This window comes from Lycorma delicatula, chromosome 1, assembly GCF_047948215.1.
Source record: "Lycorma delicatula isolate Av1 chromosome 1, ASM4794821v1, whole genome shotgun sequence".
Lineage (NCBI taxonomy): Eukaryota > Metazoa > Arthropoda > Insecta > Hemiptera > Fulgoridae > Lycorma > Lycorma delicatula.
In genome coordinates this window covers 148,316,028-148,327,544 of record NC_134455.1, presented here as the reverse complement: position 1 = coordinate 148,327,544, position 11,517 = coordinate 148,316,028, and the positions used below count along the sequence as shown (strand labels likewise).

Sequence of the window (11,517 nt, the reverse complement as noted above, 5' to 3'; positions counted from 1 at the left end):
CAAAAAACTGAAAGAACGACTACGATTTTATTTTATCAACGGGATGAATTTATTGACACGGAAAATGATACATCAGAAACATTCGTTATAATTATTTTAAATACTATTTTTATAATGTATTATGCAAGGCACAAAGTTAACATAAAAAGCGGTGATAAAAACAGATATCATTCGGTTGAAATACTTTACTGTGAATTCTAATAATTAAATTAAGTACACTTCTTAGAAGAAAGTAAATCGATTTAAAATAGTCCTTCTCGATGTTTTAGTTGATAAATCTTATTTTAAAGACTTTGACAAACTGTTCAATAATGTAGCCGTTATAGCAAGTCTACTTGGCTAAACCTAGGTATATTTCTCGGTTTCAAATATAGCATAACTAAAGTAGAAGAAAAATAGTTTTTGTGTTTTATCCAAGGGCCAAGTTATTTTCATTAAAAATTTAAATGAATTTAAATACTCTTACTACTCATACAGGAACGATCAAGCGAGGGTTATCGGGATAAAACGGTGGTTATGCACATTGATGTTCACCTTACCGTTGTACTTAAAAGCCGTAACAAATATAATATCCAGGCAAAATAACATCAATTAAAATATCTGCATCATTCGCATCCGAAACTGCAGCTTTTTGTTTTTTTAACACCACATCAGTTTTTACGAAGTAAATTTGAACAACATAATCTCCTATGATTTATTATTTAATAGAATAAAACAGTAATATGGGTTTAGCATGTCCGTATTTCATCCCATTAATATTATTGTACGCACTGCAGAATTCTGACAAACCTTTTAAATGGAATTTGGTGATAAATATTATGGATTTTCATCGTTTATTCTGTTATTTCATAATTTTCTCATTAAATGAAACTTATGATATTACAATAAATAGTAAAAGGTAGAAAATTGTATTAGTATTAATACCCGAAGATATTTGCTAAATGTGTAGTTTTACAGTTTCAAATATATTTTTTTTAACTTTGCGTCATTCTAGTTACGTGGATTAAAGAGAATAATATTTTTTTTCCATGGCTCACTTGACCGGTGTATATTCTACAGTAATAAAAAAACTAGCTAAACGTGTTTGTTACAAACTAATTTCCAGTTATTTTCTTCTCCTAATCTATTCTGTTTTCCTTAATTTTTTTCTCTCTTCACATCTTTTATTATAACCCTTTGAAGTTTTAATAATGATCTTCTGATTTACTTTCCTATTATTCTTGAAACCTCTTTCTATGTTTCGAAATTGATCAATCCGTTTAATCTTTAACTTTCTTTTGTAGCGAGTTTTTTCATTATTACACAATTTTTTTATAACAATTTATTATTTTATAAATAAATTATTAATATTGTTAATATAGAGAAACTTTTATAAAGAAAAAATTCTGCAATAAATAAATGCGTTTTCATTATGTTCCCGAAATCAATATTTTATGACGAATTCATCGCAGACGTTTTATACATCGAAATGTGGTATATGAAATTTGTAACTTAAAAGAGATAAAATTTGACTGGAATTCAAATTCAAGAATCTTCGAATGAATGCAGAAACATGCCATTTTTCTATGAAATTTAATTATATAATTAGATGTTAGATACATAAATAATAAATTAAATTATAATTAAATATTTATTTTCAGGTTATAATTTCAGTGGCTAATAATCTGAAGACTTGTTCCGGTATTTTTTGAGGAAGGCATTATTAGTCTTTGAATAACATAAAATATATACATATATACGCGTACTTTTGGAAACTAGTTTGTAACAAACACGTAGAGCTGTTACAATCTATTTTTTTTTATTACTGTATACTATACAGGAATGAAGGTTGCGTCGCACCAGTCAAGTGAGCCATGACAAAAAGAAATAAATATCATTCTCTTTAATCCACGTAACTGGACTGATGCAAAGTTCAATATATATATTTATAGTAGTGTCTGTGAATCTTTCACTCAAAACTACTCAACCAACTGTGCTGAAATTTTGTATGAACATAGTTTCTGTACCTGAAAAGAACATAGAACTATTACCGTTACGAAATGTTTCAGTTTCATGATGGTGGCCGTTGTAATGGCTTGCGGTAATTACCGAATTATATTCCTTGCCAAATCGAATTTGAAGAATAATTGTAGCATTTAAAATTAAATTTTCTACCAAAAATTTGTTTGTCTTTTTCAATATCTCTCTCGGTTATCGAGAAAAGTAGGATTAAAGTGGCTCAACCAACACAGCCACTGCCACTGTTAACTCTGTGTGTAAATGTATGTCTGTGACTCATATACAGTAACTAAAGTTTAGATTTATGATTTTTTTAAATAAAAAATGAGAAACAAATTACGGTCACTTCTTAGTGGTGATAGTCGGGTAACGCTAAGAACCATGCAAATACTGTTTTACCCGTACGAAGGACGGGTAACCAGCTACTACTATTTTTAATATGGTGACCGATTATTATGAAACCTGCATACTTAGATCACTCTGTAGTTACAGAAGAAAGCACATTTTGATCACTTTTTTGAATAGTTTAAAAGTTTTGGATCCTGCGCTGGTCAAATTTTGCTCTGAAAAAATTACAATAAACTGATAATTTGTACAAAATTTAACAGCTTTTAAATGTTATTTATCAGTATTATTCTTACAATCATGAGGATAATGAACACAGTGGCTCTGACCAGCTTGTACGAGTATATACATATATGCACATTCACATGTACCTTCATATCATAGCATGTATTCCAAACATATATTAAAAAAACAAAGATCATATTCATTATCTATTTATATATATTAAAATTTACATATACAGTATGTATTTATTATTCACATGTACCTTCATATCATAGCATGTGCCCAAGCATATGTTAAAAAACAAAGATCACATTCGTTATAATGAAAAAATTAATTATTCAAATCTCTTCGATAAATGTGATTACTACGTAAATAATCCAGTTATATTGCAGTTACTTAGTGGAAGTTTTTTTTAAATAATTAATTTAGCAAAGATTTATGTATTACATAAATACTACAGTAACATTCGATAACCTTCGGATAAAATATCGCTTTCATTCATGAAATACTAGAGTACTTCCTTTTATACTAAATATATTATTATGTAATGATGTTTTATATTATGTAATATTTTTACATTACTCTATTGTTTTTTTTTTACTTTATAGCGCGTTCTAAACATTACACGAAAATAAACCTAATATTAACCGAATGTTTAAAAAACATAGAAAAGAATCAAACGTCTTGCTTTGTAAAAGTAAAAACAAAACAATCTATGTAAAATGAATTTTATTCTGTATTCGATTTACAAGCGAGTTTTATATCTCGTTTTCTCCTTAGAGGAAATGACCTTTGTATTTAAATATGTTTCGTAGAAATACGACTAGTTTTTCACAGAACTTAAAAAATACAATTTCTTAGAGAAAAACGTATTAATGTTTCATATAAAAATCTTCTGAGTTAAATTTAACGTTAGCTGTAAAATTAGTTCTACTAGGCTTATTTATAAAAGTATCAGATGAAGTACCAGTTCTTCAAACTGGGAAGGAAGGAGCTTTTAAGCTCCATCTTTTATATTACTTTGCTATTTGAGTTGAAGAAATCATTGTAAATAATTATGGAAATTGTAGAATGAAATCAGTTTGAAATTCGATCTGTGAACAGATAGTGCAAATAAATGGTCTCTGATCTTAAGATTTATACTTCATACGGTACTTTTCTTTGATATTTCTTGCTCTTTTGGAATGTAAACTGGAAGTAAAAAGTGAAATTTTCCAGTTTCAACCTCACAATCGTGTTTTAAACGACAATCCTTTAATTATTTTCACAAATTTCTGAAGTTAGCATAAGTAAAAAACTTTTTATCGGTTCGATGTGTTAAAAATATTCATTGGAATTAGACATCCATCCTTTTAAAACCACGTTTCGGGCTGGGCGCTGAACGCATTCGCACCTATGCTCAATCCCCACTCCGTTGGCTTATTTCCTACTCCTATCCTAGTTTCGTAGCACCTGTTCTTTATAGTGATTTCAGGACATCCAAGATTAGCTTCACAAACTACACGCTTTATTACGATCGTGTATAGTGTCCTTCAACCGATTATTAATTATGTATATCTTTTTCTTCACCGACACCTTTTTATAAGTTTGAAGTTCACTCTTGGTTCGTTGATATCTGTTTAAACGTTCTGTAATATAGTTTATTTCACAATTGGATTTCAAGTCTCAAGAGTGATTCGACCATCTGTTTCTTGTGCGAGAAAGGGTGTGTTCTATTAGCTATAGATTTGTAAGCAAACTTTACATGCTTTACCTCAATTTGTTCTTCTTTATCAAAGAATTCTACTTTCAGGAACAGTAGAAAGGAAGTCTAAAATATTTTAAAGATATTATTGAATTCAGAATTGATTTTATTTCAATCATAATCAGATTGCAGCCACAAATTTATTTTAATTTTTACTTTTTTTCCTTCAAAGAAGAATGATGCAGCCTGATACAGCTAGAAATTGTTTTAAGAGAAACTCGAGAAATGGCTCATATATTGTTTTAGTTATCATGAGCTGAATTTCTTGCTTCTATTATAATTTATTTTCTATAGCCTAGAATGCACGCTTGTTTAACACCTCGAGTGAGTTAGGAAAAAATTTCTTTCTTGGTTATTTTTTAAGTAACTTAGAATAAAGAGAGCATCCGTATACATGCTAGGTTTCAAGTTTCTACCTTTTCAGCCTAGCTTAAATGTGCCAAATCTCACATAGTTTTCCTTCGGAGAAAGACAATGACTAACGAATGACTCAATCATAATGTCTTTCCCGTTATATATATATATATATATATATATGTTACTTTGTACGTCTATTCGGATTGGGATCTAAAAAGCAATAGCGTATTCCCTAAAAATAAATATCTGAAATTCAATTAGTCAGATTTTAAGTTTTCAGCTTTCCCGGCTTCGACACCCTTTTTAACCCCTGTTATATTTAATCGTTAGGGCTTCTTGATCAAAATAAATTTTTCTCACTTTTTCTAGACAACCTCTAGGGAATATGTGCCAAATTTAAGCTTAGCTATTCGGGAAATACGATAATTTGTGAAGAGTGAGTTAGTGAGTTTTTCCCATTTATATGTATTTATTAAAATGCAAAGAAATCAAATTGGAATACAGTAATATTTAATTGTAGATTATTTTAAGGTTGATCAGAAAATCTAGTCGTTTTCCGGATTTAAAAATAAATCGTATCGAGAATTCTCGATATCTAGATCTAGAGATGTAGATTCTAGATATGTAGTCTATCAAGACTACATCTAGTCTAAGCGACTAGATGTAGTCTTGATAGCTGTGTACTTTAGCATTGAATTGGTCTGAATCACTTTATCCTCTTCAAAATTTAAGGGTTTAAATTTAACCTTAAATAACTGTTTTTCTTTGTTCCCCTTTTTTCGAAATTTTGGTAAAATAACGGCACCGTATTTTTTTTTTACTAACGGACATCTCTACACAATTATTTTATATGTTGCCTAAGTGACAAAATACCAGGCAATTATCATATGCTATAAAAGTTATGCTAAAAGCTATAAAAGCAGACTTCTTGATGAGTTTCATTTAAATTTGTGTATTAACTTTACTACTTTCACTGATATCTCCCCGACCGTTTGATAAATACAATTTAAAGTTAAGCAAGTTGCTAAGATTTACGAACTCTTGACTCTTCTATTTGCATTCATTATATCTAAAGTATGGATTTCTTATTGCAACCTAACTTTCACCTACATTTAAGCACGTTATTCATTTTAGTACAGCTGAGTAAACATAATCAGGTTATCTGGATATTGAAATGCGACGTGACAGGTACATTCGGGATTGAGACGTCTGGTTTTATACCAAGATGCATTTTATCCGTTAACTTGATTCTAAGAATCTCCGTACTTCAAATCTAGAGTTCACTTCCATGCAATGATAGTAATATTTGAAAATGTGCATGTTTGAACGCGCTTTCTTTTTAAAATATATCTGGAAGAAGTATCAAAGATCCTATATTATTATTATATTTTATTTGAATCCATTCACGCAAAAAGTAACATTAGTCCATTTAACAATATTTTGAGAAACTTGGAAAAACTGTACACCAACAAACATTCCAGGGAAACTGGAACCATATCAGATCTAATATTCTACATAAAGGCATGTTGTGCTCGAATCTCTATTACCAATTTTTTTTTAAATTCGAGAAGTAGTTTCTTTTTACATAAAGATGAAGGTAGCGCAGTAAGATATAATATAATGTTAAAATCAGTGATTTAAAGTACTAACAGATAGAAAATATAATCATAAGATTGATTTAATTATTTGAATGAAGGAATAATTAGAATGAATTTTTTTAAATGAAAATTTGGTTTTTCTTGAAATGGATTTTTTTTTTTTTTTGAATTTATGAGCAAGTAAAAAGGACATTAAATTATATTAAAAAAAAAACTGGTAAAAATATTATTTTTTATTAATAGTTATCAATTTCATCGAAATCATCTTAAAAACAAAAATTCACGGTAAAAATTTGATTTTATCAAATTTAAAAATGTAGGTCTATCGTGGGGAAATACTTTATTTTATATAAAACCATCTTTTTTTTAAATTACTATGACAAAAAGTGTATTAAATGAATTTGTTTGTTTTTTTAATTCATTCCATATAAACAGTTCCAGTTAATTCACTTTACTAATTTTCATAGTAAGTTTGTCAGATATTCAATTAATATTGTTGATGGAATAAAATGTTTTTGTTAAGCTTTTCATGCAAATGATTTTATATTATCGTTCTTTTGCAATAGTAATGAGAATCTTTTCTACATAAACCAAATTTTTCTTTCAGTTAGGCCTCCACTGTTACAGACAGCTTTTTTAAAATAAATTTTTTTTTTATGAATATTTTTCGTTAACCGAGTAATTTTTAAAGCGAAGTATTTGGTTCGTTAATATTTCCATGCAAATGATTTTGGACCTTTTTTTGATGATAAACATTATAATAATAAATTTTAGAAATTAGTTTAAATATAAGAATGTATTTCTACACAAATCAATTTTTTTTTTTTTTTGTTTATTCAAATCATTAAAAATATATTTGGAAATAAATAATTCAAAAAATATTTCCCTTACAAATTAGTAGAATGAAATGTTAAAAAAAAATTATTTCAAAGTAAATACAAACGTAAGAATTTCGAAATTTATTAGAAACAAAACATATTTTTTGAGAGTTCTTTATTTTATTCATTAAACACACTTTTTGTAATAGTAAATTTATAAATAAAGTTTTTAGTAAAAATATAATCATCAAATAACAAGTTGTAAAAAATATAATACTATCAAGTTATTACAATGTAATCAAATTACAAACACTAATTATTATCTGTAAGATTAGAATCGAATATTTGATTTAATGACTAAATGAAACAACGAAATACCTTGCTGTTAAGATAATAAAATTTGTTACTCATGTTGAAGTCATGAAGACAAAAAGTAAACCTCCATAATTTAATGAAACAGTAAAGCAGTAAAAGAAGTCATTTAAGATTCAGGGACTTATTGAAATAAAAATCATGTTATTCAACAATCTCATCTTCTATTTCATTGTTTCCAGTCGGCCAATCATTTAACAGACTTCTATCCTTTACAAATACTTGACTTATTACAAGTCTGGTATTTGTAAAGGATGCAGGGCTGCATTTTCTTCACACCATTCATTTTGGCTAGGTCCACAGGAACTTTATACGAGGGATAAACATTTTTGGTTGGGAGTTGTATTTAGACAGTTTTAAGTTGCATTTAACGTTTTTAAAGAGTCAATCCTGAAGTTAAACGATTTAAGTGCTCCAGGAGATGCTGAATTGAATACAAAGTGATTGAAACTGGGGATACCGAAGTAGACTTTGTCTTCTTTCCACACTTCCCTTTCTTTGGTTCCTTCACGGACAGGATTCGTCTTGAAATATCTAGATTACCGTTCTTTAAAATTCAGTTCTTCATCGGCTTTAACTTCTTTGACTTGGAACCTGTGGGGATTTTTTTTAAATTGTGCGATATAATTTTGTTTTTTGTCTCACAGTATAGTCAGTCTGTTATTAAATTTCTTATTTTTTTATCTGACTGAAATCTCGATCGCAAAGAATGATGTCGTCGCCTCTAAGCGGGAAGTACCGCTCAACTTTTTCCAAAACGTGACCAGCAACATTTGGCCCACAAACTTTTATTTTTTAATGAACAGTTATCCCTGTTTAAAAGTGAAGAGTTTTAACGGATTGGAAAAGCGATGTAACAAGGAAGGAGCAAACCTCGTTCAGTCCTTTTTTCCATAACCTTCGTAATATATCTAAAATTTTGCGGTACTTTTTTTAATGTTGTGTATTATGTGTAAAAAAATGTTTACACTGATTTGTCGCAGATTAAATTTGTCTCGTGTAGGTATTTTAAGAACTCTAAAATTTTTTCACGAACTCAAAACATATGGCGACGTTAATGTCATTTTCTTCAAGATCAACGGCTGTATCACTTTTATATGTTTTTAATTTGCGTAGAGGTTTTTGGATTTAATTTTGAATGGAGAAGTCATATCGGTCATTCTCTTTCGCTGCCTCATTGATATGTGAATTTAAAATTTTAAATTTCACCATTTCAAATTTCCAACAAGTCTGTGACCGACTAAATTTTAAATTAAAAGTTTTTTAGTTTTAAAAAACCAATAAAACCGATATTACTTGCTGGATGTTTTTCATAATAAGATTAAAAAAAACATCGAGTTCTATTATTAACGACAAATATAAAGAGATTTGAACACAAATTAACAGTACATGACGCCCCGAAATTAATAAGAACGATGGCGATGGCATCTCGCACGTGAGTATTGTAAGAAGAGGTTCAAGTCACGGCCAGGGCCTCTTCTCGCATAAATTCAATCTACGTATACACCATATACCTATTGCATTTAGAAAATCCCTTATAGCACGAACAGTAGAAATATCTGACATCTCATTACTTCCAAATATGGGTTGGGTACAATTCTGCACGAACCGATTCAAAAAGGTTCAAATATGATGCTGCATCATAACATTAGCGGCACGGGCGTTTAGCTATAATTCTCTCCCAGAGAAAAATACGATCGATAACAGAAAGAGTTAGTATTGAGAAAGGAGTGACTTTATTCTCAGTGCGAAGAAAGCGAACCGAAGAAAATAACACTGGAAGGTGCCCTTTATCCGATATTGGAACAACAAATTATTGGGGAGCGATTTTTTTGTCGACCGGCTCAAATACGTCACAAGAAAATTGTTTTTCTTTGAGATAATAATGTATCTAAAAACAGGAAAAAGTTTCCTGAAGAAAAACTTTTAATTCATCACAGATTTAGTTCAGAATTGAATGGTGCGATAAATAAAATATAAACTATTCAATTGAACCTCCACTGGTTTTTATACATTTGTATTACAGATCAGTATTAGAGTTTCATCCATTCGTGTCATTATCGTTACTATTAAAATGTATATATGTTAGTAAGTCAGGTTTAATATATTTTTTTCTATAGTACTTAATAGATTGCACACAATATAGTTACTGATAATAATGAAATATGTTTATCTAGTATGTAAAAATTGCCACATCTGAACCATGTTCTAATCATACATTTTTATGCCTTTTTTCGTGGTATTTTTTTTTTTTTAATTGATGAAGAAAATCGACTGAAAATACAACCTCGTGCTAAACTTGAAGTTAATAAAAAGTTAGTACGTTCAAGTAAGCGACCGTTAAAACAATGGTAAATTATTTTAATCGCTCGATTGTTAAGTTCAAGTTTGCTGGAAGAATTTGTTCCTTTTCATCGAATTTTAAAGGCTTGGAAAATGATTTATTCACTTTTTTAATGGCACTAATTGCTAATTTAGTCTAAAATAATCTAAATAATTAATTTTATAATTTTAATATATCAATAATAACTGTAGCTTGTTCGTTTTTTAGTGTGTATAGCGGATGCCAATACGCGCACGCGCGAACAAATACGCACACACACACACATCATACAAAAGTATGATGTTTACTACAATGCTGCTGGTCAAAACACGTGCGTCAAAGATTTTTATATTCTTTATAACTTTATAACATATCATTGATTGTGGAGGTAGGGTGTTATGTTTACCCCCTCCAAAAACCTACTACTGGATTTAAAGTCGCAAACCACCTCCGGCGCTATAGTATACTCAGTACCGTCGTTCTTGCATCGGTGCATCAGTTGCCTTACGAAGTTTTATCGGTCCGCATAACTTAATTCGTATACAGTAGTTCTTTAGTTGTATACCTTTTATCTGCAGTGTCAAACAATTTTTATTTGACAAAGTAAATCGTTAAATTTAAAACAAATTTTTTCAACATGCCTACTAATTTAACAGCCACGCTCTACGGAATTAAGGATCTCCGTGTGGTAAGTTAAATAAACATTTTTTTTTATGCACATGTTAATGTTTCAGAATAGCCGAAGATTAGATTTCTTTATTAACAAAAAAATTATCCTTTCGCTGTCTTTTGTGTAATAATGAAAGGGATGTCCCTTAAGTAGTCTGTAAAGATTAAAAAATATATACGGATATATCGATTAACCTAAAAAACTGTTTTAAAAATGTGTATCAAATGTATTACACGAAGTAAATTAAGGTTTTCCCACTATTTCTCACATTAATAAAAAAAAACAAATCTAATGTAATTGAAGAACATCTTTTTTTATATTAGTTTTTAATTTCACATTTAAATAAAATTTATATTTAAAAAACGTTTTGAATAATTTAATCAAATTTAGTACATTTTTAAATTATTAAAATACATTTATTATTATTATTATAAGTACATTTTATTATTATTATTATTATTTTTTAAATTATTATTTTCTGTGGAAAAATAAAAACCGTTTATTAGGAAAATTGAAATGAAATCGAATGTTTCTACGCCACCGGTATATTAGGCTATCTTTTACAGGAAAATACTTGTTTACGTTTCAGAAAGAAAATTTGTGATAACACTCGTATAAATTGCACATTTTTCTTCTCTATCTTTTTGTGACTCGTTATCTATTCTTCAATAACAGTTCATTATGAAAATGTAGAACTTTCGAAAATTCATAAAAATAAATTAAAATTATATCACGATCGGTTTCTTAAAATGTGAACAGATAAGATTAGATCTGAGAATAAAATCGTTAAAGAATTATACAAGTGCTTGAAATCTGTAGTTATATTTCCTCCAGTAGTTCTATAAGTTTAATATAAACAGATACGTTTTAGAGTAGAATATAGTCCACATTCTTTTCGATTATTTAAAGATTTCCCTTAAACTCCGGTATACATTTTTTTAATAGATCTTTTAAGCATACAATACTGTTTTTAAGCATAGTACTTAAAGCACAATTAGCGCCTAAAAGATGCTTTCAAACACAGTACTTTCTTTCACGTCTAATGTGGACGTTTTTCGTTAAATTTA

The 11,517-nt window shown here is 28.8% G+C and overlaps 1 protein-coding gene across 2 annotated transcripts in view; it reads left to right on the top strand.

Annotated features, from left to right (window-relative positions):
* The first annotated feature begins 10,241 nt into the window (after positions 1-10,241).
* The window catches only part of LOC142324005 (sorbitol dehydrogenase-like), a 51,339-nt gene continuing 50,063 nt past the window's right edge, over positions 10,242-11,517 (top strand). For both annotated transcript variants that reach the window (XM_075364561.1, XM_075364552.1), the window contains exon 1: positions 10,242-10,468. Coding sequence is in view for 1 of the 2 variants with exons in the window: in XM_075364552.1 (XP_075220667.1) it covers positions 10,418-10,468 (51 nt within the window). In the remaining variant the exon portion in view is untranslated. The remainder of the gene's footprint in view (positions 10,469-11,517) is intronic.